The following is a 27,906-nucleotide window of genomic DNA, read 5'->3' as shown; positions in this document are numbered from 1 at the left end:
CTGACCTCCAGTGCTCTCCACCGACAGTTAACCCTGGCATCATAGCCTGTTTTTCACATGATGTCACCTCCACAGTCATGAAATAAGTCATAAACCGAACACATTCTTCAAGAAAACATGCCAAGCGGGTAGGATGAGCCGGCAATGATCAGTTGCTATGTAGCATATTCAGGAGTTGGATGCTGAAGACCTTCAAAGGTCGGGTCCTGGAGATTTGTCTTTCGTATTCTCTGGAGAACTAACCCCAAAAGTGTTAAGGGCAAAAGGAAAAGCCAAAGGAAGTTAACTGAGTTCTCAGGCACAACTTTAGCCACCTACACCCCCCACCCCGCCCCCCGCAATCCACCCTAATTAGCCTAATCCGCGCGGTCCAATCCTCCCCGCCACAATAGCTGTCAATGGACCAGGTCCCGCCCCTCCACCACGCCGGACCAATGGAGTACCTCCCGGTGAATCCCCTGAGAAGGGCCGATCAGGTTCCGGGCAGGGGGCGGGGCCTCGCCGAGGACCCCGAGCTGGGCGCCGCTGCCGGTTCGTCTACCCTTTTCCTCAGCCGCCTCCTTTCAACCTTGTCCACCCGTTGGCACAGCCTCTGGTGCAGCGGCGGCGGCTCCCGTTTCTGCCGCATCTCTTTCCCCGCCTTCCCTCCCCACCAGATCCTAGAGTTGCCTGCTATGGCTTTACTCACTGCGGCCGCACGGCTCTTGGGAGCCAAGGTGAGCAACTAGGGGAGGGAGCGCGCCGCTCTGGGGTGGGGCTGAGGCGACCTCAGGCCCTCAGTCGCCGGGGTCTCCCTCCCTCCCACACCCGCGTGCACCCTTGCGCGTCTTAAAGGAGCCCTGAGTTTGACTTGCCGCCAGCCCTCCGTCGAAGGCCATGTGCTACGCTGCCCTTCCGGCTCCTGGGGTGAGGCGAATACTGCCCGCGCCGGCCTGCAATCTGGGGCGGGTGGGGAGCCCGACCTTACTGGCATCCTACATGTCTAAGATCCTACATGCCTCCCTGGATAGAGGAGCCGAGACTGGAACCGCCTGTAGAGGATAGAGGTGTGGTATTTCACTGGAGTTATGAAAAGAATTGTTTGAAGGAGGGGGTGGGGGTGAACAGATGTGCTCACTCTGTCCCTGAGCCAGAGCTGGAGCGGAGGCTAATTTTGGCTGTGCTCTATATGGAGGGCCTTGTCAGTTCTTTATCTGCCTGTTTCCATTTTTCAGCACAGTTACTGAACACTTTAGTGACTACCCGGTAGCAGTTTGTGCTAGAGGTGTGGTACTTTAGCTTCTCTTTGTCCTTGGAACTCTTGTACTTAACTCTTTATATAGGAGGAGTTTGGGCAGGGTGGGGATTTTTGTAAAACTGCTTAACATGTAATTGGAGAAAGAACTAGAAAGGTGGTTCCACTAAACTGCAAGCCAATAAATGCAGATATTCAGCTTGAGGTAGTAAAGCCAAGGTCACATGACCAATCCTACTACTCGCTAGCCCAGGTTTTGTTGTTAAAGATCTTAAGTCTCCTCGACCCTGGAGAACTTCCTCTTATTCTTTGGGGCCCTTTACTTGACTTTTTTCTTTTGCCTTTTGAAATTTAGAAATGCTATTTCAGATAATGAAGCCCCCAATTTCAAACTGCCAATAATTTTGTCTCTGGATAACTTGGCCCCTTAAACAGAGAAACTGCTGTGCTGAGAGTCCCAGTCCTCTAATCCAAGGAGGGACAGTCCCACAGGTGACCTTGACTTTTGCAAAGATCTTATATTTTCTGCAGAGTTTGAAGCTGTTAGTACCTGAAGGAAAGGAAAGGTTTAGAATGGTTTTGGCTTGCTGTGTTTATCCTCCATGGTTAGCAGAGATAAAATGAAACCTATAGAATTTTTCTTGGGATTCTTCCAAGAACCCAGCAGCAAGGTGGAGACTGATCCTTTGAGAGATACTTGTCTTTCTTGGCCATTGCCACTCCTGCTACTAGGGAATAGGGTAAGGAAACCTCTTGGGAAATGAAGCAAGTTCTACATAGTGTTTTGGCAGAATAGGGGACACTATAATTAGTTTATTCCAAAGCTGCTAACCCAGTGCTCAACCAGATAGTCTAACCTTACAGTGATTTGAAAACGCTTTTGGATTTACCTTTTGAATTTATCTTGTCTCATAAGCCCCTAGGGAGGCTCAGACTGCTTTTGGGATGACAAGTCTACATATTTGTCTTATAATTATTTTCTTTACTTTCATGTTAGCGATGGACCTGGAAATTCTAGAAACCTTTAGGTTGGAAGGCCATTAGAAAACTTTGACCCTTGAAACCAGCAAAGCCCATCTGGCACAGTGGCACTTGCCTGTTATCCCAGTGACTTGGAAGTCTAAGTTAGGAAAATTGCAAGTTCAAGGCTAGGCTAGGCAACTTAATAAGACCCTGTCTCAAAATTAAAAAAAAAAAAAAAAAAAAAAAATTAAAGGGCTGGAAATATAGCACAGTGATAGATTGACCTTAAGTGCAATCCCTAGTATTAAAAAAATAAAAATAGGGCGGGGGAGATGGCTCAGTTGGTAGAGTGTTTGCCTTGCAAGCACAAGGCCCTGGGTTCGATCCCCAGCACCGCAAAAAAAAAAAATAATTAAAAAATAAAATAAAATAAAATAAAAATAAAAAAATAGCAACAACAACAACAAAAACACAACTTGCAAAACCCAACAAACTCAGAAGTGGAATTTCCTGAGAACTGTGCAGTATGATAAGAAGCCTTTCAGTATTGCTCTCACCTGTCTGAACTTTCTAGATTAACTTGTAGCTTAATTGGTTGTTGTCATTAGTAATAGCTTTTACTTTTGATATTAAGGTAGATTTTATAAAGAGGGCAATATAGTTCTAACCCAGAACTGATCCCTACTACTTTGTCAAGGTCAGATGTAGTCACTTTTCTGAGAAGAGATTTTTTTTTCTTAACCTTAGAAGTCATTTTTCCATCCTATCCATTGTAATTTATTTATGTATTTATCAAAGTAACTGTTCTAAGAGTACTGTGCTTTAGGCTATTTTCTAATTGGTGCCAGGAATTTAATCCAAGGATGTTTAACAACTAAACCACATCCCCAACCCTTTTTAAAAAATTTTTTTCTTTTTTTTTTTTTTTTTTTTATTTAGGGACAGGGTCTTGGTAAGTTGCTTAGGACCCTGCTAAGTTGTTGAGGCTGGCTTTCAACTCGCCATACTCCTGCCTCAACCTCTCAAGCCGCTGGGATTACAGTCCGCTGGGCTTTTGTCAGGTAATTTAAATGAGCACCTGAGTTGGAGAGAGAAACTACTTCAGAGTCTTAAGATTATTTGACCTCTTGTTTATTCAAATGAAATAATATAAATCAGTGGCCTTTATTAGTTGTGGTGCTTCAACTTTGTGACTTAAAAAATGTTTTCAGGGGCTAGGGTTGTGACTCAGTGGTAGAGCGCTTGCCTAGCATGTGTGAAGCACTGGGTTCAATTCTCAGCACCGGACATAAATAAATAAAATAAAGATCCATTGACAACTAAAAAAAATATTAAAAAAAAATGTTTTGACTGGTAGTGTAGCTTAGTGATAGAGTTCTTGCCTCTCATGCTGCAGGCCCTGGGTTCCATCCCTAACACCGTGCACACATGTCTTTCATAGGTGATCTGGGTTTAGATTTGGGCTAAGAATTGGAATAGGGTCACTAGTTCATTTCTGGATTCTTGAAGTCAACATGCTTAATTAACCCTAACTAAAGAAAGTATTTATTTTTATACCACTGAGAATTGCTCCTCCAATCAAGGATGTTTGGAGCTTTGAGAACATCAGTCCAATCAAAGTAATGTTGATTCCTTGACACTTAACTAGATAACCAAAGATAGGGTGGGAGATCCTTATGGAGTGCTTGTGGTAGAATGAGTGCATGTATTTTTCCTAGTGGTCTTCAGAATGGTAACAGGTGAATGAATGCATGACCTTGGGAGGCAGTGAGGACAGTGATAAGAATTGAGTAGGATGTGAAATTTAAAATAGTAGGAAGGAAACTTTAGCAATAGATCTTTTTTAGCATCTGTCTTTTAGTTTTTACCTCACCTGCCCAAAGTCCTTAGGTTCCTGTATTCTTTTTACATGCTGCCATTTTGGTGGGCATCATAATCAGGGATGCTTGTTCAAATGTAGATTCCTTGATCCTACCGGCAGAGGTAGAATGGTATCCAGAACTTGCATTTTTTTTTTTTTTTCCTATATTGTCAGTGACTGATGATGTATGGTGGGTGATAGGACCACAATGTGAGGCCACTGAAACTACATGCAGGCTTTTTGTTTGCAACTTGCTTTATTAGATGTATTATAGGAAACTGAGTATTTGGGTATTTTTTTTAATTAGCAATTGTTTTAAAAATTGATAGGCAGTGCTATAGTTCAGTATTAGAGAACTTGCCTAGTATGTGCAAATCCTGGGTTTGAAATCCTGCACCACAAATAAATAAACATCAACTTCAGGACTAGAGGTGTAGCTTAGCATGCACAAGGCCCTGGATGAGTACAATTCCCAGCAAAACACCATACCCCACCCACAATTTTTTTTTTTTTTTTTTTTTTCCCAAAAGTAACTATTTGAGACCAGCCTAAGCAACTTAGTGAGGCCTTGTCTCAAAAAGAGCTGAGATGTGGCTCATGGTGTCTAAACAGCCCCTGGGTTCAGTCCCCAGCACTTAAGTAAGTAAGTAAGTAAGTAAATAAATAAATAAATAAATAAAACTGTTCTGAGCAATATTGTGCTTTAAGGCTATTTTCTATAAGTTTTTTCTTCATTGGCTTTTTTTTTTTTTTTTTTTTTTTTCTTTTTCTCCAAATGCCTTAGGAAGTTTCTCCTAAATTCCTGCAACAGTGTTAGGGACTAAAATTTGTAAGAACTCCTAGCTGAAGTGAGGGAATTGGTTATAATTCCTGAGAAAGTATTAAGGTAATAGATACTGTATGCTTTATTTACTAGCATGCACTTAGTTCACATATAATAAGTATCTGTTAAAGAACAATAAGGGTTTCTACTGAAAGAAAATTTTAGCTTGAGTGGTATCTTTTTTGGTTTTTCTTTCTGATCACTGGACCTTTAGGTGAGAGACTGTTGGGAAATGATAGAATTATTAAGGAAACTCCTATGAATATGAGGGGGGTAAAAATATGAAATCAGAAGACTACTCTGCTTAGGCTGTTAAGTAGCCTGACTGAACATTGCAGGCCAACTTCCAGTATCACCATTGTGAAACAGACATTAAATGGCTTTAGTTCTCTGACCTGGTTCTGGGGAGAGAGTAGCCTTTGTCCTAAGCAAGTTCATTTTGTCTTTAAGCAAGTTATTCTTTTTGCATCAGAAGCGTCTGTAGCTCAAGATTTTCCCCACTGGTTATTACTGCATTTTGTTTGCTCCATCCGCTGACTTGTCCAGCTCTGATCTTTGGTTGATGAAGGACAAGGATCCTGCTAAAATCAACATTATCTCTCTCAAGCTTTTAATGTTGGAGTTCCTGCATATGTAGTAGGATATAGTCTGAATATGCCTAAGATGGAGAATCAAAGAAAATTTTTCTTCTTCCATGTAGAGTAAGGGTCCTAGATGTGGACCAATGATGATGACAAGAGGAGCAGGAGGGAAATAAATACATTATCTGTATAAGATTCTCTTGTTCTTAGTATTTGGGGAAGGGAGTAGTTCATTGATATTTGATAATTGACTTGCTCAATATCTTATTCCAGTAATATTCTTAAGTACTATAGGCAAGTGTTTGGCAGAATTTCCTGCATGTAGTCTTTTTCCTCTCTTGACCTTTTTCTTCTAATTTTTTTATTTTTCCATCTTAGCACATTTTAGACTTAACCCACTTCTATCAATAATAACAAACTTACTGGAAGCATTATTACAATGGGTGACAGCATATGAGGTTTGGAAAAAACCTCCTAATGATTATGATACTCCTGCTCCCAGTATGTAGACAGTCCTGACTGTCAGCCATTATGAACTAGGCCCCTTATCTTTTGGAAGCAGCTTTCTCCATCTCTCCCCATGAAGCCAGCCTATTGAGTGAGATTCACCTGACAGCTGTTGTTCCAGTAAGGTAACTCTACACATGCCATGCAACCAGAAGCCGAAATTCCAGCTGCCACACCTCCAGGGTTGGGGAGGAGCTGGGAGGTAGAAGTTCAAAGATGACTCAGAGGTTTGTAATCCTCCTGTCCCATCAGTGAGTACAACCTGAGTATTCTGTACAAAGCCAATCAGCAGTTTTCTTTGGCAGCCTGTAGATGAAATGAGGTATGAAGCCTTGAGTGTGACAGTTCTTAAGCCCCTCCTGTCTAGAGTTGTTTACTCTGCTGATGGAGACTAGGGTTAATAAAATTTGTTTCCTCTCCCTGTGGCTCCTCTCCTAAAAAGCCTTAGAAAAGGAGTTGAGGGTTAGGGATGTGGTTCAGTGACAAGGCCCTGTGTTTGATCCCCAGAACAACAAAAATAATAATATTAAATAAAAGGAAGGTGAGGCTTTATTTCCTGTTCCACTGCTGAAGGAAATTATCTATTCACCTTCTAAGACTCAACACCCTCTTGTCTGTGATCCAACTCCAGGCAAGAGGATAGTTTTGTATGTTTGTTCATTTGTACTGGGGATTGAACCCAGGAGCACTTAACCACTGAGTCACGTCCCCATCCTTTTTTAATATTTTATTTAGAAGAGACAGGGTCTTACTGAGTTGCTCACAGCCTCATTAAGTTGCTGAGGCTGACTTTGAACTTGGGATTTTCCTGCCTCAGCCTCCAAGTCACTGGGATTATAGGCACATGTTGCTGCATCCCGCCTAGACAAGAGTTTTGACACTAGATGGTATGTAAGAGGCCAACACATTTCTTTTCTTTCTTTCTTTCTTTCTTTTTTTTTTTTTTTTTTTTTTTATTTTATTTTAAATGTTGTTGGTAGAGAGTAAAGACCTTTACTCTCTTATTTATATGTGGTCCTGTGAATCAAAGCCAGTGCCTCACACATGCTAGGCAAGCACTCTACCACTGAGCCACAAACCCAGCCCCAAGGCCAACACATTTCTAAGAAGCAAATATTTATTGAACTCAGATATGTACAAGGTACTATTGGAGAGCTTCCATGCAAATTATTTCATGTAGTTTACTTGACTACTCTGAAATTGACTTCATTACCATTTAGACATGCAAAAACTGGAACTTAAAAGTTAGGTCACATAGTCAAGATAGCACAGAAGGGAAAGTGGCAGAACCTGAATTTAGGACGTGCTCCTTAATAACTGCTTCTCTAAACTGCAGATTTGAATTCAGTAGGTCTGACACCCAAGACTGCCTGCCTGCCTTTTTCTTTCTTCCTTCCTTCCTTCCTTCCTTCCTTCCTTCCTTCCTTCCTTCCTTCCTTCCTTCCTTCCTTCCTTCCTTCCTTCCTTCCTTCCTTCCTTTTCTCTCTTCCTTTCCTTTCCTTTCCTTTCCTTTTCTTTTCTTTTCTTTTCTTTTCTTTTCTTTTCTTTTCTTTTCTTTTCTTTTCCTTTCTTTTCTTTTCTTTCACTGGGGATTGAACATAGGGCCTCATACATGCTAGGCAAGTGCTCTGGGCCTGAACTGCATTCCTAGAACTTTTTTCTTTTAATTTCATTGAGGCAGGGTCTTATTATGTTGCCCAGGGTGACCTTGAACTCTTGAACTTAACATCCTGCCTCGGCCTCTCGAATAGCTAGGATTATAGGTGTGCACCACTGCACTCTAGCTTAAGTAGCAAGATTTTTAAGTACCTTTATATGTGTCCTTCTTAGAGCCTTAGAATCAAGACTGTAAGCTAAGTAGCTTAAATAGAATGGGAAACAGAAATTGATTTGCTTTGTATGTCTCAGTTATTTAGTAATGGATCTGAGGCTAGAACCCAGATTTCCTAACTCCTGTACTCTACATCCTTAAAATTGTCCTAACATGTATTTTTTCTACTCTAGCATCTGAGTAGTTCTCCAGAGAGAGAGAGAACCAATAAAGTGTGTGTGTGTGTGTGTGTGTGTGTGTGTGTGTCCGTGTGTCCGTCCGTGTCCCCGTACACTTACTTAATCCTCAATCCTTTGAGGTGGGTACTATTATTGTTCCCCTTTTACACAAGCTCTTTACAAACCAGCATTGCTTTGCAAATTGGAGATCTGGCTAAGAAGTATTGCTGATGTGGGATTAGGGACAGTTGAGATCAGCTCTCTTTAGATTGTTCCTGAAGCTCCTTATTAAATAGCAAAGAAGTTATCTATAAAGGAAATTAAGACTGCTGACAGTGGAAATGGGGTAATAGTTTAGTTCCAGGTTCCCCTTTGCATGTTAGGCAAGCACTCTACCACTAAGCTGCATCCCAACCCCTAACCATTTCTTAAAGTAGCATTACTATATACAGAGTGTAGAGGTGGCTGTAACTAAGCAGCAATTGTGTCATATTTGATTTTATTTAAATGTTGTGGTGTTCTTATACCTTCCCTTTTTTTATTTTTTATTTTCTGATTTTTTGTTTTAAATAAAATGAAAGGAACTGGACATGGTGGTGTACACCTGTAATTCCAGCAATTTGTGAGACTGAGGCAGGAGGATCACAAGTTTGAGGCCAGCCTCAGCAATTTAGCAAGACCCTTTGCAACTTAACCCAGACCCTGTCTTAAAATAAAACATTTTTAAAAAGGGTCGGGGGGACTGGGGATGTAGCTCAATGATAAAGCACCCCTGAGTTACTCTCCAGTACTAAAAAGAACTAAAGAATTTGGGGGGGGGGGGGTACTGAGGATAGAACTCAGGGCACTGTACCACTGAGCCACATCCCCAGCCCTATTTTGTATTTTATTGAGAGGCAAGGTCTCACCGAGTTCCTTAGCACTTCACTTTTGCTGATGCTGTCTATGCCACCACGCCTAGCCAAAATTTGTTTTTAAATAAAATGAGAAGGCTGGGCACAGTGGCTCATGCCTATTATCCTAGCAACTCAGGAGGCTGAGGTAGAAGGATCACAAATTCAAAGACAGCCTTAACAATTTAGCCCCAAGCAACTCGTTGAGACCCTGTCTCTATATAAAATATTTTTAAAAGGGCTGGGGATGTGACTCAGTGGTTAAGCACCCCTGGGTTCAATCCCTGGTACCAAAAAACAGAAAAAGAGAGGACAACTCTGAGACAACTCTGAAAGAGAGAGGAAAAAAAATGATCTGTTTTGTTTTTGTTTACATTTATGAAAGAAGGAACTCAGCCTGAAAATTTCATTTTCATCTTGAGATTTGTACTCTGATTCTACATCAAGTTCGAATAGTTTTAGTTGGTTGGATGATTAATTTTTTTCCTAAGACTTAACCTTAAACTAGATTTTTTTTTGTTCTGTTTTCTTTTGTTTTTAGGGCCTTGTTAAATTGCTGAGGCTAGTTTTGAACTTGTGTTCCTCCCGTCTCAGCCTTCCAAGCTACTGGGATTACAAATGTACACCACTGCACCTGGTTTAAACTAGTTTTATAATTCTCTTGCCAGTGAAGCAGCTAGCTATTATAGAAACTTCAAGATGCTTTGGATGTGGAAAGATTATTATTAACAGATTTCAACCTCTCTTTTGTAGTACTAAGGATTGAACCCAAGGCCTCCTGCATCCTAGGAAAGTGGTCTACCACTGAGTTACATCTTCACCTCTTTTTATTTTATTTGGAGACATTGAATCGCTAAATTCCCCTTGCTGGCCTTGTATTTATGATCCTCCTGCCTGAGTTTCCCAAATAACTAGGAATACTCGTGTATGTGCCATCGTGCTTGGCTTCAACGTTTTTCTTTTATTAGATGATCTGTTCCCTGTAGCTTCTATAAAACCCAAGTAAAACCACTACAGCAAAGAACCTCCCATAATTAAAAGGTCTGATATGAGCTGGAGGATGAGACATCAGGATTGCAAATTTGAGACCAGCCTGGGCAATGAAGACCCTGTCTCAAAAAGTAAAAAAAGGAGGTCTGGAGTTGTAACTCAGTGGTAGAGCGCTTGCCTAGCACATGTGAGGGACTGGGACTGCAGATATAGCTCAATGGTAAAAGCACCCCTGAATTCAAACCCTAATATCACCTCCCCAAAGAGAGAGAGAGAGAGAGAGAGAGAGAGAGAGAGAGAGAGAGAGAGAAAGAAAGACAGAAAAAGGTCTGATGTGATCTTTGGGAAATGAGGCCTCTAATAATGGGATTTATGGGATCCTGGAGCATGGAATAGCTTGTAGTAGATTAGCCCTGTGGAATAATAGTTTGAACTCATTCACATGTTTTCTATTGCTTATTAATTAATGACTAGTAACAAAAAGCAAAGGTATTTCTTTAGTAGTAGATTTCATTTTCCCTATTCACCATATAGGCATAAAGGTCTAAAGATCTGTTTGTGCTTCCCACCTCTTGCCCAGGTAAACTAGAGACTCTTCCCCCACCCCCCAGTGCTGGCATTAAACCCAGGACCTCTCAAATGCTAGACAAGCTAACCCCTAGCACTCGAGGTGACTCTTTAGGAAGTTGTTAAAAAGGAGTTAAAGGCAGTGCTGGGGATGTAGCTCAGTTGGTAGTGTGCTTGCCTCTCAAGCACAAGGCCCTGGGTTCAATCCCCAGTACCGCAAAAAAAAAAAAAAAAAGGAGTTAAAGACAACCCTGGTTAATAAGGTAAGGTGTTCCCCCTTTGCTTTACAGACATACTAGCTTCCCATTTGCTCTTTGAATTTAGCTTTGGATTGATTGATTGTGTATGTATATGTGTCTTACAATACTAAGGATTGAACACAGGAACTGGCACATGCTAGGTAAACCCTCTTAACACTGAGCAACTTTCTCAGCCCTGAGTTGATTCTTTTTAGACACAGGCTTTTTTGAAACTTCTCTTTTACTAAATTCTAAAAAGCCTTAGGCCTTACTGAAGCTTACCATTTACTGCCTGCACAGTTTCAGGTGCTTGTTGTGTGAAAGTTCTGTAGATGTGTGCAAATTTAACAAAATGAAATTGTATGTGTAAAAATGTACGATTTTCACTTGTGAAACTGTAAATTATAAATAAAAATATTTTTGCTATCCATGGAGTGTAATATTTATGCACACCATCAAATAAAGACAGTGTTTCTGTACTTTTTATTGGGTAAAAATGGAAATGAAAAAGCAACCTCAGCATAAAGATTTTTTTTCTAATAGCTTCCCATGATTATAGCAGCAAAGTCTGAAGTTAGTTTTATCCTTCAAAAGGGGATTGAGAGCACTGCAGGACTTTTCTCAAATAGAAAAGCCAGATTTGAAAAATTTTAAAAACAATAGGACATGTTTGCATACATATATGTAGGTATGTATCTCCCAACTATAGAGAACCATCCAGATGTCCATTTTTGGAAAATATCCAATGACGCAACTTTTATTAAACTTGGACACTGATGCCATCAAGAAATTAACAAATATATTTAAGTACTAAATGTGATTTTTTTAAAAGATATTTTTCAAATTGTCAAATGATTTAATGCAGATGAACATATTTCTATTTTAAGTTACAGGGGAATCTGTAAGAATGCTCATTTGAAACATGGTTAACCTTTTACCTTTGTTGGTTTTGATTGGATTAGATGGATGCCATGAGATGTTAATATTCATACATGTAATAAATAGAATGATGAAGGAAAAAAAAAAAAGAAACTCACCATTGACATGTAGCCTATGGTAATTTATATAGTAGCTTTGGTTCAAATGATTTTCAGTACAGCCAAACAATAGTACAATGGTTAGAAAAGGTATCTCTGGCCTTTTGACAAAAGGAGCAAAGGTATAGATTTGCTCCAGATTAGTTTACTTGTACATGTATATATGTGTGTGTAATTTTTTTGTGAAGTACTTTTACATTGTTATAATTTAGTTATTAGAAGACTTTGTGCGGTATGGGTATTAGTGCCATTTTATATATGGGGAAACTGAGACTTGCTTTTACTATCTCATTTTATCTTCAGAATGACCTAGTGCAGAAAACTCAATCTCCTTAAGACCCTAGTCCTAGTTAGTAGTATAATTGGTTGTCTTATTTCAACGTTGGTATTGAACTTCTATTGCAACTTGGAAATATTCTCATATTCTCTTTGGTGGGGAAACTCAACATAGGAAAGTATAAACTATACTCTTTGTCTCTGTAATGAAAGATAACTTTCTTGAGTCTCAGGCTTATCTTTCTAGTTAGTTTTCCTTAAGTGTACCTTGAAAAATTCTTTTAGTACAGGTGTGTAGGTGATAAACTCTCAGTTTTTGTTTATCTGAAAATGTCTTTATTTCATCTTCTGTTAAGACATTACCACCAGCACCACTATATACGTGCGCGCGCACACACACAAACACAAACACACCTCTCCCTACCCCTGTTTCTAGCTTAATAATTATTTTCTCTTGAAAACTCTTAGAAAAGTTTCCAGTTTTCTAGATTCCATTGCTGCTTTTAAGTAGTCAGTTGTTTCTTTGTAGATACTCTGTCTTCTCTGTGTTTTTTCTCAGAGGGCTAGAAGTACTGTTGTGAAAGACTGCCCTCTGCCTGTGGGCTCTGTTAGGCTGGAGATTGAGTGCTGCTGGAAGAGAGGTTACTGGAAAGATTGTACTAACAGCCTTAAATACTTGATTAGTTTCATTTGTTTTCCTTGGGGGCCATTCAAAATATTGACATTTAGAATGGAATGGACTGGACAATGTAACAGCTGCACAGCCCTGGAACCCAGATGATACAAAAGAGACTTGTCAGGGAATGCTAATGAAGCTGTGCTACTGTTGCTTCCAGACTGGTAACTCCTTCCTAGGCTGTTCCTGGCCTTATACAGCTTTCATATGTCATACTGCCTGAAGAGGTTAAGATAAAGACAGAGCAGATGAGTCAGTAACTCCTTGTTAATACAAAGGAGAAAAGAGTATTACAGAAGGATTTTGATTTTTTTTTCTTTGCAGAATGCATCCTGTCTTGTTCTTGCTGCCCGGCATGCCAGTGCTTCTTCCACGGTAAGGCTTGGAAAAGAAAACTAAAAATCACTGGGGTAGCCTGACTCTTGAATAGAGTATGTGACAGCCACCTGGTCTCTTATTATCCTGTCTCCTGGAAGTATCTACCATTGTTGTTATAGCTATTATTACTACAATTATCATGTAAAAAAATAATTTACTCAGTGATATAGTGAGATGGGAATAGCAAATATTTTTACCTGCAATTTTATAAGTTTGTAAATTATAAAATATAGAAAATATAGATTTTTTTTTTTGGTAGTGCTAAGGCTCAAACTCAGGACTGTACATGTTAGGCAAGCATTTATTATTAAGCTTCATCCTCAGCCCTCTACATGACATAAAATTTACCATTTTAATCCTTTTTTGGGGGGGCAGGTACTGGGGATTGAACCCAAGGGCTCTTAACCCATGAACTACATCTCTTTTTATTTTGAGTATGAACCCCCCGCCGGGGATTGAACCCAGGGCCTTATGCCTGCAAAGCAAGCACTCTACCAACTGAGCTGTATCCCCAGCCCTCTTTTTATTTTGAAACAGTGTGTTGCTAAGTTTCTTAGGGCCTTGCTGAGTTGCTAGGGCTGGACTTGAACGTGCATTCCTCCTGCCTTAGCTTTCTAAGTTGCCGAGATTACAAGGTTGCCTTTTTAATTTTTAAGGTGAGTAATTTTTTTTAAGTAGATGGACACAATACCTTATTTTATTTATTTTTATGTGGTGCTGAGGAGCGAACCCAGTGCCTCCCACTTGCCAGACAAGCGCTGTACCTCTGAGCTACAACCCCAGCCCTTTAATCATTTTTATTTATTTATTTTTATAATCATTTTTAAGTGTATAGTTCAGTGGTAGTAAGTACATCCACATTATTGTGACCCATCACCACTCTCTCCAAAACTTTCATCTTCCCTAACTGAAATTACCCATTAAACAATATCTCTCTATTCCCTCCTCTCACTGCCTAATTCTTTTACCCTCATCTATATAGAGTGGTTGACCAGACTTCCCTAGCAGATTAAGCCAAAAACTAAAAAGCAGTCTTCACATATGTACTTTTCAGGATGTCTCAAACTTTGACCTTAGCTCTTCTATTTCTGTTTCTGTTTCTAGAATTTGAAAGATGTATTGGCCAACCTGATACCTAAGGAGCAGGCCAGAATTAAGGCGTTCAGGCAGCAACATGGCAAGACAGTGGTGGGCCAAATCACTGTGGACATGGTAAGGCTTATGGGGTCTTGACTGAGAAAAGTAGCCCTGTTTTGTGCTTCCACAAAAGTACTATTCTCTTTACTGGTTATTTAAAAGTAATCTTTCCTACACAAGGAAATGTTAGGGCTTATGGTGTTCATTAGAGATTAGCTTGTTCTTTTCTACAAATTTAGTAGTCGAACCTAACTAATGCTCCTATTGGAAGGATGAATATAGTTTCTGGTCCTGTTTCTAATCCCTCAGCCTTTGGAACTAGAACTCTCTGTTTTTGAATTCTTACTGTACCAACTATCTACTTAAACCATAGCCCTAGTAGATCCTCTAGGAGATCTTTAGGATGACTTCCCTAGCCTTAAGAGTTTGAGCAGCTCAGCTAATAATTTTACATGGTCTTTAGCTCTTGGTCTGTTTTCCCTTCCCCTATAATATATATATATATATATATATATATATCATTCTTTTTACTTTAGTTGAGAGTCTAAGGGAGGTAAGATTGGGCAGGAGAAAAAAATTCAGTAAGAAAAGGAAGCAGTAGAAGCAGAAACATTAAAAAAGATAATAATTTCTCAACTTAAAATTTTTTTCAGCATAGGCAGTCTTTGAAAAAATTCTTCAGTAAGTTAACTCCCCAGAAGTCTTCTTCCCCCAAGTGTAGCCTTATAAGTCAAAGAATAAATTTTGTTTCCCAGGTCCTATAAAACTTGTACAAGCTCTAGACCGAATCATTTTGACTTCTGGTCTTATCCTCTTTTATTTAGATGTATGGTGGCATGAGAGGCATGAAGGGACTTGTATATGAAACATCAGTTCTTGATCCCGATGAGGTAAGACACTGTCATGTCAATCTCTAATAATCATGAGTTTACTGACCATGCAAACCATGGATTAGATAGTGAGGGAACAGCACAGAGCACCCACTCTCATATTTTAAAAATTAGAGAATATGGAATAACTGAAGAATAAGTTTCCCTTTTAATGCATCAAAATAGAAAAGTTCAAAAGCAGTAATAATGTATGAAGATTGAAGCTTTTAAAGTTCTGTTCTAACTTGTTAAATGTCTGATATGAGCAGCTCAGTCAGTTATTTGACTTACATTCTGATAAACTTGAATTGTAATTCTCACTCTTCTCCATCAAGGGCATCCGTTTCAGAGGCCATAGTATCCCTGAATGCCAAAAGTTACTGCCTAAGGCTAAGGGTGGGGAGGAACCCCTGCCTGAGGGTTTATTTTGGCTGCTGGTAACTGGACAGATCCCAACTGAGGAACAGGTAAAGCAGAAAGACATTAACCCTTCTTTATTCCTCTTCTTGCCTTTCTGTATCTTAGCTTATATGACTGTGGGTAGTAGTTTATAGAGATGTGCAGTGAGAGGAAGAAATGAGTTCTGCTGTTTAAGTGGATTGTGTGGAACACTCTTGGATTTGATTTTCTATATATTGCCTTTTTTTTTTTTTTAAGATGTTACTCTTGAATTTTATTCTCTTCCCTTTTCCTTCCTGGTGTCCTGAGCAGTGTCTCTTTTCCCATAGGTGTCTTGGCTTTCAAAGGAGTGGGCAAAGAGGGCAGCTCTGCCTTCTCACGTGGTCACAATGCTGGACAACTTTCCCACCAATCTACATCCAATGTCTCAACTCAGTGCAGCCATTACAGCCCTCAATAGTGAAAGTAACTTTGCCCGGGCATATGCAGAGGGTATTAACCGAACCAAGTATTGGGAGGTAAGAAATTTAGGTTGGGTGATGATTTGTGACGGGGACTTAAAGGAGTTGAATGTGAAGGAAGAAAAGGTAACGTAGAATCTTTAGGACAATTTCTCCTCTTTTTTTTTTTTTTTTTTTGCGGTGCTGGGGATCGAACCCAGGGCCTTGTGAATTTCTCCTCTTATTAATGGAAGAAACATAACAAATTTTTAGGGCCTGTGTGTGTGTAAATCAGTGTTAGAATACATGCTTATAATGCTGGAGACTATGGGTTTAATCCTAGCACCAAAAAGAAAACACCCATACACAGTTCATGCCTGTAATCCCAGCTTCTCTGGAGGCTAAGGCAAAAATTGAAAGTTTGAAGTCAGCCCAGGCAACTGAGTCAGACTGTGTCTTAAAATAAAGAGGTCTGGGAATATAAGTTAGTACTAAAGTTCCCCTGTGTTCAATTCCCACCCCGGGAACTGCAAAAAGGAAAAAGGTATTTTTACTTTACGCTCGCTTTGTGTTTGTTGTTGAGATTAGAAAGATAAATAGAGCGTGGATTCTGTTACCAAGGTTATTGGTTTGACTATTGATATACATGTAAAAAACTAAACTACAATTCTATAATTTTGCTGTAAGATTATGAAAATATAATCTTGCTAGGCAGGACTATTGCAATATTAAAAAGTATATGACATAACTGAAAGGTCTCTGAGGAAGATTTCACAGATCACTCTCACCTTAACTTCTGAGGCCCGCTTCTCCCTTTTTTTCAAATAAGGAGAACCTTGATAAATCTTAAAAAGTTGAGTGAATGGCAGCTAGGTCAACTCTGGAATTTAAAAGAACTAATTCTGTGAACTATCTTCTGACTAGATTACCAAGGTACCTGTCAGGAGTGGAAAGATGATTTATATCCTGGGAGTAGGATCTTGAAACAAATAAGCTTTATTTTCTAAGAATAAAATGTGGTCTTAATAGAACTCTGTGGTTGGATCAGGCTGTTGTGTTTTATCCCAGTGCATAGTATATTACATGGTTACTTTCATCCTCTTCCAATTACCCACATACTCACAAACACTGGGTAAAGTATGAATTATGTGGCTAGGTTTACAGGAGGACATCCACTTTTTTTTTCTTTTTTCACCTTTTTTGGCAATGCTGGGGATTGAACCCAGAGTTTTACTTATGCTAGGTAAGCTTTCTACCACTGAACTGTATCCCCAACCCTTTTTTTTTTTTTTAAGTTGTAGATGGACACAACACCCGTTTTATTTATTTATATGTAGTGCTGAGGATTGAACCCAGTGCCTCACATGTGCTAGGCAAGCAGTCTATTACTAAGCACCATCCTCAGCCCTTTTTATTTTTTTAATTTGAGACAGGGTCTTGGTAGATTATCCAGCCTGGCCTAGAAGTTGCAGTCCTGCCTGAGCTTCCTTCAAGTATCTGGGATTACAAGTGTGTGCCACCACACCCAGCTCCCATTTTCTTCTGTTTCTTATTTAGAAACAGTATAGGGACAACAAAATCCCTTTTTACATAGGTATATGAAATGATTTTTAAACTGAAGTATCAGTCACCAGAAAGGTCACAAAGTGTTTACTTATGTTGTAAGACTGATTAGCATGATAAACTAGTCTCCCCCCCCCCCCAGGGGAATTTTTTTTTTTTTGTAATTTATTTTTATTGTAAACAAATGGGATACATGTTGTTTCTGTTTGTACATGGAGTAACAGCATACCATTTGCATAATCATACATTTACATAGGGTAATGACGTTTGATTCATTCTGTTATTTTTTTCCTTCCCCCCCAACCTCTCTTTTTCCTCTATACAGTCCCTCCTTCCTCCGTTCTTGCCCCCCTCCCACCCCCCATTATGTGTCATCATCCACTTATCAGTGAGAACATTCCTCTTTTGGTTTTTTGAGATTGGCTTATCTCACTTAACATGATATTCTCCAATTTCATCCATTTGCCTGCAAATGCCATAATTTTATAATTCTTTATAGCTGAGTAATATTCTATTGTGTATATATATATATATACCACAGTTTCTTTATCCATTCATCAATTGAAGGGCATCTAGGTTGGTTCCACAGTCTGGCTAAACTAGTCTTTTAAAACCCCTTTGAGACCTGGTAAATCCTGCTTCACTTTGTTGGTTGATATGTATTTGCCAACTCTGTATAGATAATTTTATTTAGCTGGGCATCCTGGTGCATGCCTTGTAATCTCAGCTACTGGAGAGGCTAAGATGGAGAATTAATTGAACCTGGGAGCTCAACTAAAGAGAATTTTGTTTGCTGTTGGGAGGATTTGAGTTAGATATTAATTTGGCATTAAAGAGGTTGGGAAGGAATGACAAAACATAACTACTTAAAGCCTTTTTGGGGTGGGTAATTGGGAATTGAACCTAGGGGTGCTCTTTTACTTAGACACATCTGCAGTCTTCCTCCCCACCCTCTATTTTGAGACAGGGTCTCAATAAATTGCTAAAGCTGGCCTAAAACTTGAAAGTCTCCTACTCAGCCTCCCAAGTACCAGGTATTACAGGCATGCAGCACCATACCTGGCCACTTAAAACATTTATAAAGCTACCTATTAGCAGGTACAATAGGTTATGTAATCTATTGCTTTTCATTTTCTTTTAAAAACTATGTTTGAGGGCTCGGAATATAGCTCAGTTGGTGGAGTGCTTGCCTCGCAAACACAAAACCCTGGGTTCAAATCCCCAGCACCACAAAAAAAAAAACAACAAAAAAACTATGTTTGAGTAATTTTTATCTCTGTAGGCCACTATAACATAAAAGATTAAATCAGGACTAAGTTTTACTCTGAAATCATCTTGTAGATATTGGCTTCCAAAAGGGACCAGGAGATGGGAGGTGGGAAGGAAGTGGGTAAGTGGTGGGACATGATATTGGCCAAATTATATTGTTGTGTTGTGTGTATGTACAAAGGTGTAACAACAAGTCTCATCATTATGTGTAACTATAATGCACCAATAAAAAAATTTGGAAACAGAAAAGAAAGAAAAAAATTATCAACTTCAACAGTATCTGTTGCTACTTAACAGTGCTGTTGTTCTTGACTGCCACAGAGGGAAAAACAGCTTCTTCATACTTTATAATAAGTGCCTATAAAAAATTTCCCAGGCATCCAAACATACTGTATGCTTAACACTGTCCTTTATTGAATCACTAGTATGAATCTTGTACTCCCTACTTACTTTTTGCCTTTATTCAAGATACAGTCATTGTTTGACTGTCCTGCCATCATCTCTTTGTGAGATTTATCCAAGGATAACTATATTGTGATAAACATGCATTTCAGAGCCAGATGAGGTGGGACATGTCGGTAATCCCAGCTACTTGAGAGACTGAGGCAGGATGATTGCAAGTTTGAGGTGCAACCTCAGCAACATATTGAGATCCTGTCTCAAAATAAAAAATAAAAAGGACTGGGGATGTAACTCAGTGGTAGAATGCCATTGGGTTTAATCCAAAAAATTAAAAAATAAAAAAAAAAGTATTTCAGGACTTTACTGATCTTCCGGAAAGGGTTTATAAGCAGTACTAATGTTCATCCCCTTTAGGACACAAAATTTAGCATCAGTAACTGCTTTAGTTTACTAGCACTTGATATTTTTTGCTGCCAGATCTTTTATCTCTCTCAAGGTCAGACATGCCATTTTAGTTCAATACTCTATCTTATCTAGTCCTATCCTATTATAAGCTATTTAAGTAAAATAACATAATAGAATCGAGTTGGTTACCTTTTTGGAAAGGGGCAGATTTGGGGATTGATCCTAGGGTCCTGCATATACTGGGTAAGCACTCTACTACTGAGCTCTCACCCCAGCCTTTCTTATTTTTTATTTTGAGGAAGGATCTCACTAGCTTGCCCAAGGGCTGGGGAGATAGCTCAGTTGGTAGTGTGCTTGCAAGGCACAAGGCCCTGGGTTCGATCCCCAGCACCGCAAAAAAAAAAAAAAAAAAAAAAAAAAGGCTCTCTGAAAACTAGCTTGCCCAGGTTAGTTTTGAACTTGTGATCTTCTTGCCTTAGCCTTCCAAATCTCTGGGATTATAGGTATGCACCACTCTACCCTTCTTAGCTGATTGTTTCTGATTAAAATTTCACATCAAGGACTTTTTTAATATATGCCTTAAGAGCATGATTTTCTTCTGATAACACACATTCCATAGTAGTCTCCATGACTTTAGATGAGTAGTATAATATCTTGATATGAAAGCGTTTATCCAGTCTCTATGTCTCTTCTTTATTGATTTAATTTCATTCATGACAGGGAGATTTTCATGATGCAACCAGCTGTTTAATTATGAAGTAGGCACAAGTTGTTGGATTTAGTAAAATTTGTTAAGTAGCTGATTTAAGTTTTGTTAGTAATTCCATCTTTTGTAAGGTCTATCAGTGGTATATGTTGGTTTTGAAACTGCTTATAATAAAGTTGTAATCATTCTAATACCTGATTGCTACTGAAAACATGCAGATATTGTGCTTAAATGCTTTATATTCATATTTAATTTAATCCTTACAATAACTGTGAATAGATGTTATTTATTCCCATCTTTTTATGGAACAGGAAAACTGGAGATTAGAGAAGTTAAGTAGAAGTTAAGTACATATCTGCTTAGTGGTACAGATTAGATAGAATCTTCAGTTGCTGACTCTGGGATCTCTTCACCATTAATTCTGGCTGTCTTCTTCTTTTATGTCTTCTGAATGAGTAATAGCTAAATGGAAAACTCTTGGCCAGAATTTTACTAGCACAAATAGAGATGGTGGTTCACGGTGGCTCTTGATCATTATGGCAGTTTTGTTATTTTTATTCAAGACAGTTTTAATGGTGGCATGTTTTAACATAGTTTTTCTAAAGCTGTGTAGTATGAAGAATGAATTCATGGACTGGGGGTATAGCTCAGTGGTACTGTGCTGGCATAGCCTGTTGTAGGCCCTGGGTTCAATGCCCAGTGCCTCAAGGGGGAAAAAAAAAAAAAAAAAAGGAAGGAATTGATAATAAGTACCTAAATAGCACCTCACTCTTGACTTATTAAAGAAATAAGCTGGGTGCACTTGTGCATGCCTATAATCCCAGCAACTCAGGAGGCTGAGGCAGGAGGATCACCAAGTTCAAGGCCAGCCTTAGCACTTATCAAGGCCTTAGGCAACTGGCCAACACCATGTCTCAAAATAAAAAGGGAGCTCGGTGGTAAACCCCTGGGTTCAATCCCCAGTAGAAAGAAAATGAGAGGAAGGAAGGAAGAGGGAATTCTATCAGGTTTGTTTAGTATTTTAAAACCCTTCTTGAGGCTAGGAGAATGACTCAATGCTTATCTAGTATGCTCAAGGCCCCAGGTTCAGTGTTTTAACACATACGCACACAAACCTGTCCTTTTGCTAATGGAATTTAAATTTCTTGAGGAAAATAAAATTGAGACCCCAAGCTTGGAACAAGTAATTACCATCACAAAAACAGAGGTTACCATATATTTATGCCTCCTAACAAATGAACACAACACTTTGTGAAATAGTCTTTTGTTGAAAATTGCACTTGAGCCTGGTTGCAGTTGTACATGCCTGTTATCTCAGCTAACTCAGGAGGCTAAGGTCAGAGGGTCACAAATTTGAGACCAGCCTAGGCAATTCCGCAAGACCCTGTCTGAATATTAAAAAAGGGGGCTGGGATGTAGCTCAGTGGTAGATCATCCCCAAGTTAATCCGTAGTATCCCAAAACAAAATTGTACTAAATGGCCCAAGGTTGTAACTCAGTGGTAGAGTACCTGGCATGACTTCGAACCTTTGTTTGATCCCCAGTTCTGCAAAGTAAGTAAATGAAGAGCAAAAGAGGGAAATTGAGACACATTGGACAATTGCAGTGTAAGGATTATATTTGAGTCCTAATTCAAACAAGTGAACGTTGGAGGAACTTAATAATCAGGGAAAATTGAATATTGACAAAATACTTAATGATATTGAGGATTTGTTAAAAAATTTAAGGTGAGATGATATCTGATTTTGATTATGAGAAATTTTTATCTTTTAGAGGAGATACTTGGTGAGTTGGATTTTGTTTGTTTATTTTTGGTGTGAGGGATTGAACCAATGAGCTACATCCCCAGTCCTTTCGTATTTTTCATTTTTAGACAGGGTCTCTCTGAGTTGCTCAGGGCCTTGCTAAATTGCTGAGGCTGGCTTTGAACTTGTGATCCTCCTGCCTTAGCCTCTCCAGCTACTGGCATTACAGGCATGCAGCATCACACCTGGCATAATTTTTTATTTTGAGACAGGGTCTCACTGAGTTGTTTAGGGCCTTGCCAAATTGATGGCAACTGGCCTTGAATTTGTGATCCTCCTTCCTAGAGTTGCTGAGATTATAGGCGTGAGCTTTTGGGGTAGGGGATTACCAGGGGTGCTTTACCACTGAGCTATATCCCTAGCCCTTTTTATTTTTCAAGACAGGGTCTCACCAAGTTGCTGAGGCTGACCTCAAACTTGCAGTCTTCCTGCCTCAGCCTCCCAAATTGCCACTGCCCAGCTGAGTGTGTGTGTGTGTGTGTGTTGCTGAGTATGGAACCCAGGCTCTTGCCTGCATGTGCTAGGCAAGTACTCTACCACTGAATCCCTTGCATGTTAAAATATATGATGTCTGGGATTTTCTCAAACTAATTTAGGAGGTGAGGGGGAAAGTGAGTAAGGGTATAGATGAAATGAATGGCCAGCAGTGGGAATTATTTCAAAGGATCTATTGTATACATGGTGACTACAGTTAATAAGTAATGTACTACAATAAGACTGTAGGTGAAAATCACTGAGAGTAGATTTTAGAAGTTATTACCACAAAAAATAAGCATATAAGGTAATGTATAAAATTTTTGTCAATTTTAAAAAGTGGCTATGAGTTAATAATTATTTAACCTAGGTAGGTGATACTTATTAGCTACATGAGTGACCATGTGCAAGTTACTTTACCTGGCCAAGCCCCACTTTCCTCATGTTTAAAATGAGGGATGTGTAGCTGGATGCACATACCTGTAATCTCAGTGACTCAGAGAGGCATCTTGGCAAGGTCCTAAGCAATTTAGCAAGACACCATGTCAAAATAAAAAATAACCCAGTAACTGGGGAGGCTGAGGCAAGAGGATTACAAGCTCAAAGCCAGCCTCAGCAACTTAGCAAGACCCTGTCTCAAAAAATAAAGGGTTAGGGATATGGCCCAGTGGCAAACCACCCTTGCAGTCAATTCCTGATACCCAGAAAATAATAAAAAGTAATGGGGATATAGCTCAAAGGTAAAGCACCCCTGGGTTCAATGATCAGTTTTAAAAAGGAGGGATTTATTACCTTATAGGATTTTTTTAAAATATATTTTTAGTTGTCAGTGGGCCTTTATTTTGTTTCTATGTGGTGCTGAGAATCGAACCCACTGCCTCACACATGCTAGGCAAGCACTTTGCCACTGAGCCACAACCCCAGCCCTTATAGGATTATTAAAAGAAAAAAATAGGGACTGGGGTTGTAGCTCATTGTATTTTATTTAGGGACAAGGTCTCACTGAGTTATTTAAGGCCTAAGTTGCCAAGTCTGGCTTTGAACTCATGATCCTCCTGCCTCAGCCTCCTGAGCTGCTGGAATCACAGACGTGCACCACCGCACCCAACCAGTTTATTGGATTATTAAGGTTAAAAGGGGTGGGAAATACAGTTCAGTGATAGAGTACTTGCATGTCAGAGGCCCTAGGTTCAATTCCCAGTACCAGAAACAAAACAAATACCACAGTGTTGTAAATCATGTTGTAATGATAGAGATCATAATTAAACATATCAGAGTTGAGTCCTGACTTTGGCATGTAACTGAATACCGAGGACTCAGTTCTGTCATCTGAAATGGTGGTTATAATATATTTAGCAGGATGGTAAGAATTGGAATATTTTAGTGTACGTGAGATACTATTACAAATCACTTAGTGTGGTGCATAAGTCATAATAGCATATTCAGTAAATGTTTATTATTATTATTATTATTATTCCATACTACAAAACATACTCAATAACCACCCAGTATATAACCACCAACCCCAAGTAGCCCGATCTGTAAGGACAAACAGTATCCCTACTTAATTCTTCTTTGCTAGTGGTAATTTTTTTTTTTTCTTCTTTCTTTTCTCTCATCAGTTAATATATGAAGATTGTATGGATCTCATTGCAAAACTACCTTGTGTTGCTGCAAAGATCTACCGGAATCTCTACCGGGAGGGCAGCAGTATTGGGGCCATTGACTCTAAGCTGGACTGGTCCCACAATTTCACCAACATGTTAGGCTATACTGATGCTCAATTCACTGAGCTCATGCGTTTATACCTCACCATCCACAGGTGAGTTAGACCCAGCAACCATAGCTACCACATTCCAGGATCAGTAGGAAATTTTTTTGGAAAGCTCCTGAATGTTATCTTCTGGCTACAGATGGTCTGCATCAAGTAGATGAAAAAAGGTTGTAAAGGATAATGCAAAACAAGAAAAAGGCCTAGAATGGAAGGTTAAGAGACCTAGGGAAATTACTACAACCATGCTAAGAACTAGATGGTACTTCTTGGAAAAGGAAGTAGCTGCAAACATTAGATGATCCTTCAACTTTCCAGGAGCTCCCTCTTCTGGCCATTGTTATTAAAAGCTGGAGCCTACCCTGAGATGTAGCTCAGTGGTAGTGTTTGCCTCGCACATTCAGGACCCTAGGTTCCATCCTCAGCACTAAGGCAGGGGATTGTGGGAGGGGGGTCGGGTCAGGGAGCTGAGCACACAGACATTATGAACCAGTAACTTCAGCTCTGTGGCTTAGGGAACAAAAACTGATGATGAGATTAGATTTTTATAAGTGCTTAGGTAAAACTGACTATAGGCTGGTATGAGCCCATTACTAAGCTAGAATGTGACAAATAAAATATTAGCAAGATCTGTGTTTATATAATCTGTCCTTTCACCCCTTGGCTTTCCCTTATTTTACCACAGTGACCATGAAGGTGGCAATGTAAGTGCCCATACCAGCCACTTGGTGGGCAGTGCCCTTTCAGACCCTTACCTATCCTTTGCAGCAGCCATGAATGGGCTGGCAGGGCCTCTACATGGACTGGCCAATCAGGTAAGATTATTCTTTTCTTGCTCCAGGTTTTTCTTACCTCTGTAATTTTTCCTCTTCTTAGCATTTTCTGCTGACCATATGTGTTGACATTGCTTTTTTTCCCCAAAACCTTAACCCACAGGAAGTACTTGTTTGGCTAACACAACTACAGAAGGAAGTTGGCAAAGATGTGTCAGATGAAAAGTTAAGAGACTACATCTGGAACACACTCAATTCAGGACGGGTAAGTTCCCAAGTTCTGTGTTCTGTAATTTAGAATAATTAAGAAGGAAAAAAATGAAAGAAGTCTCTAAATTAGACATGCATATGCACAGTTCCCCATTTGTCTACCCTGAAATAATTTTTTTTTTAATTTTGTCGTAGCGGGGATTTAACCTCGAGGCACTCTACTTCTTAGCTATATCCTCAGCTCTTATTTTTTCAACTTTATTTTGAGACAGGATCTTACTCAGATACCGAGGCTGGCTTCCAATTTGGAATCCTCTTGCTTCAGCCTCCTGAGTTGCTGGGATTACAGGTGTACACTAACCTGTGCTTAGAAAAAAAAATGTCTACCTGAGGATACAAGTTATCTTTTTTCCTCACCCTAAATAGGTTGTCCCAGGCTATGGCCATGCAGTACTAAGGAAGACTGATCCACGATATTCCTGTCAGCGAGAGTTTGCTTTGAAACACCTGCCTAATGACCCTATGTTCAAACTTGTTGCTCAGCTGTACAAGATTGTGCCCAATATCCTCTTGGAGCAGGGAAAGGCCAAGAATCCTTGGCCAAACGTAGATGCACACAGCGGGGTGCTACTCCAGGTGAGTCCTCCCTTTGCTCTTTTCCCTCTGATTGTACCACATTCTACTCTTCTCTGCTATGTACAGAATCCACTCTCTCATCAGAGCAGGGAATCTTTATCTCCCTTCTCCTTCACAGAATCTTCTGATACAGTTGCCTATGGCAGGGTTGTGGGCTGGGGTTGCTCTGTTTTCAGAATCCTAATTGTCATGCCTTTGTTATTTCTATTTAAGACTGGGCCAAGTCCTTAGAGAATAAGGGGAAATAGACCTCTACAGATCCTATCACCCTACACTTGTACATATCACTGCTTCTGGACCTTTAACAAAAACTTTTTCTCTTCTGTCTTACAGTATTATGGCATGACGGAGATGAATTACTACACGGTCCTCTTTGGGGTGTCACGGGCACTGGGTGTGCTGGCACAGCTCATCTGGAGCCGAGCCCTAGGCTTCCCTTTAGAAAGGCCCAAGTCCATGAGCACAGATGGTTTGATGAAGTTTGTGGACTCTAAGTCAGGATAAAATTGACTATCAGAAGATGAGGAAGCTTAAAAAAAGTATACTTTTGTTTTGTTTCAGGGGGCCTTTAAAGATTTAAGATTCAATTGTATCTGAGGCACTGAAAATACGTTTGAAGTTAAGATATAAATTAAGACTTTAAAAGATAAAAAGTGACCCCTTCTTCCCTAACCAGGTCCCTTCCCTTCCTGGTATGAGTTGCCCATCAACTATAGGATAACCAGGACTAATGCATGTGGTATGGGTTAGGTTTGGCCTCCTATCTTTTCTAGAGTGAGAATCTGACTCCACTTCCTGAGTCAAAGCAGGTTGCAAAGAATCTGCAGTCACTCTGGAGCCTTTACTTTTATTCTGCCCAGCCCTTGGGTCAGCAAGCCAGGACTCTGCCCCTTTTGTTTCCATAGGAATCATGTTGGATTGTCAGCTGTACCAAGCCCCCCACAGCCCTCTCCTATGTACACAAATACTTCCTAGCAAGACCTATTGGTTAGCTAGAACTACTTTGGCTTTTTTTTTTTTTTTTTTTTTTCAAATGCTGCCAGGTGACCATAAAGGCATAACATTTGTTGCAACTGATGCCCCCCCCCCCCTTTTTTTTAAATTATTCCATTAAAATTAAGGCCTGGTAGTGTTCTGTTTCCTACTACTTTAATGCCTCCCTCCAGACTTTCGTATACCTGCTATGCCTCAAGCTGAGGATTCTCTGGACCTTCCTTTCTTGTTCCCTACCAGAGACTTCTTTCAGCAGGTTTGTCAGATCTGTGGTCTTTTCCAGTCATTTGGCTTTATGAGTGCTTAATGTGAATTAAACTTTTTACTTCCACAGAACATAAGCCACTACACTGACTTTTTTCCTCCTGTGTTAATACACTGTGGAGCATAGAACACGGGCTCAGGAATGACCAGTTCCTTTATGATCTGGTCCCAGAGGTACTAGCATTTCTTTTTGAACAGAGAAATTATTCAAGATTGAATATATCTTCAGATATCAGGTCTTAAGGCTAGGGGCACTCAAAAGAGTAGTAAACCTTCTTCCTTATCCCCTACCACAAGAAAATGTTCCCTTATTTATCAGTGTCTTTTTCTGCCCCATCCCTAAGAGCTTGCAGTACAATGTTTGTTTTAGAAACCCCATTTGCACAGGTTTTCAGTGACTCAGAATGCTGTACTGCCTTTTCTTTGAGAAAGGATTGATATACACTCCTGCTGTGCCCCCTTCTTCCCTCAAAACTCCTGCCTGTGTTTGTGTTGATCCCCAAACCCCAGAACCACGCTGTTGAGATGGACACACTGTAAACCCCTGGGTGACTATCAAGTCATGATGCAGACTTCAGGGTGTTCTGTATAAAATAAAAAATAAATGTTTTTATTAACAATGCTTAAGCCTGCTAATAAATAAGGCCTGGAAGAATTTTTATTATGATGAGGTAAGACATCTGACTAGCAAGATCTTGAACTTAACAAGTCCTAAGTTATCCTGTGTATCCCTTTATCTTCAGACAGGTTTGGTATTCAGAGGAACAGCTTCCTGT

At 39.7% G+C, this 27,906-nt stretch overlaps 1 protein-coding gene across 1 annotated transcript; it reads left to right on the top strand.

The window, feature by feature from the left end:
* The first annotated feature begins 491 nt into the window (after positions 1-491).
* Positions 492-27,755, top strand: CS (citrate synthase). The gene is made up of 11 exons (XM_079143238.1): positions 492-716; positions 12,961-13,011; positions 14,119-14,226; positions 14,976-15,041; positions 15,356-15,487; positions 15,749-15,937; positions 24,106-24,305; positions 24,940-25,069; positions 25,191-25,292; positions 25,664-25,873; positions 26,207-27,755. Exons 1-11 carry the CDS (start codon positions 675-677, stop codon positions 26,375-26,377), a joined length of 1,401 nt encoding a protein of 466 aa, XP_078999364.1. The 5' UTR covers positions 492-674; the 3' UTR covers positions 26,378-27,755.
* The last annotated feature ends 151 nt before the right edge of the window (positions 27,756-27,906 follow it).

This window comes from Sciurus vulgaris (genome assembly GCF_902686455.1).
Source record: "Sciurus vulgaris genome assembly, chromosome: 5".
In the NCBI taxonomy this organism is placed as follows: Eukaryota; Metazoa; Chordata; class Mammalia; order Rodentia; family Sciuridae; genus Sciurus; species Sciurus vulgaris.
Note: the sequence above shows the minus strand (reverse complement) of the source record. Positions and strands in the feature narration are given on the sequence as shown.

Excerpts from the sequence above, each read along its gene's own strand:
- CS (XM_079143238.1), top strand. The coding sequence starts at position 675 with ATGGCTTTACTCACTGCGGCCGCACGGCTCTTGGGAGCCAAG. Across the intron at positions 15,938-24,105 it reads ACCGAACCAAGTATTGGGAG|TTAATATATGAAGATTGTAT; the intron begins GTAAGAAATTTA and ends TTCTCTCATCAG. Across the intron at positions 25,070-25,190 it reads TACATGGACTGGCCAATCAG|GAAGTACTTGTTTGGCTAAC; the intron begins GTAAGATTATTC and ends CTTAACCCACAG.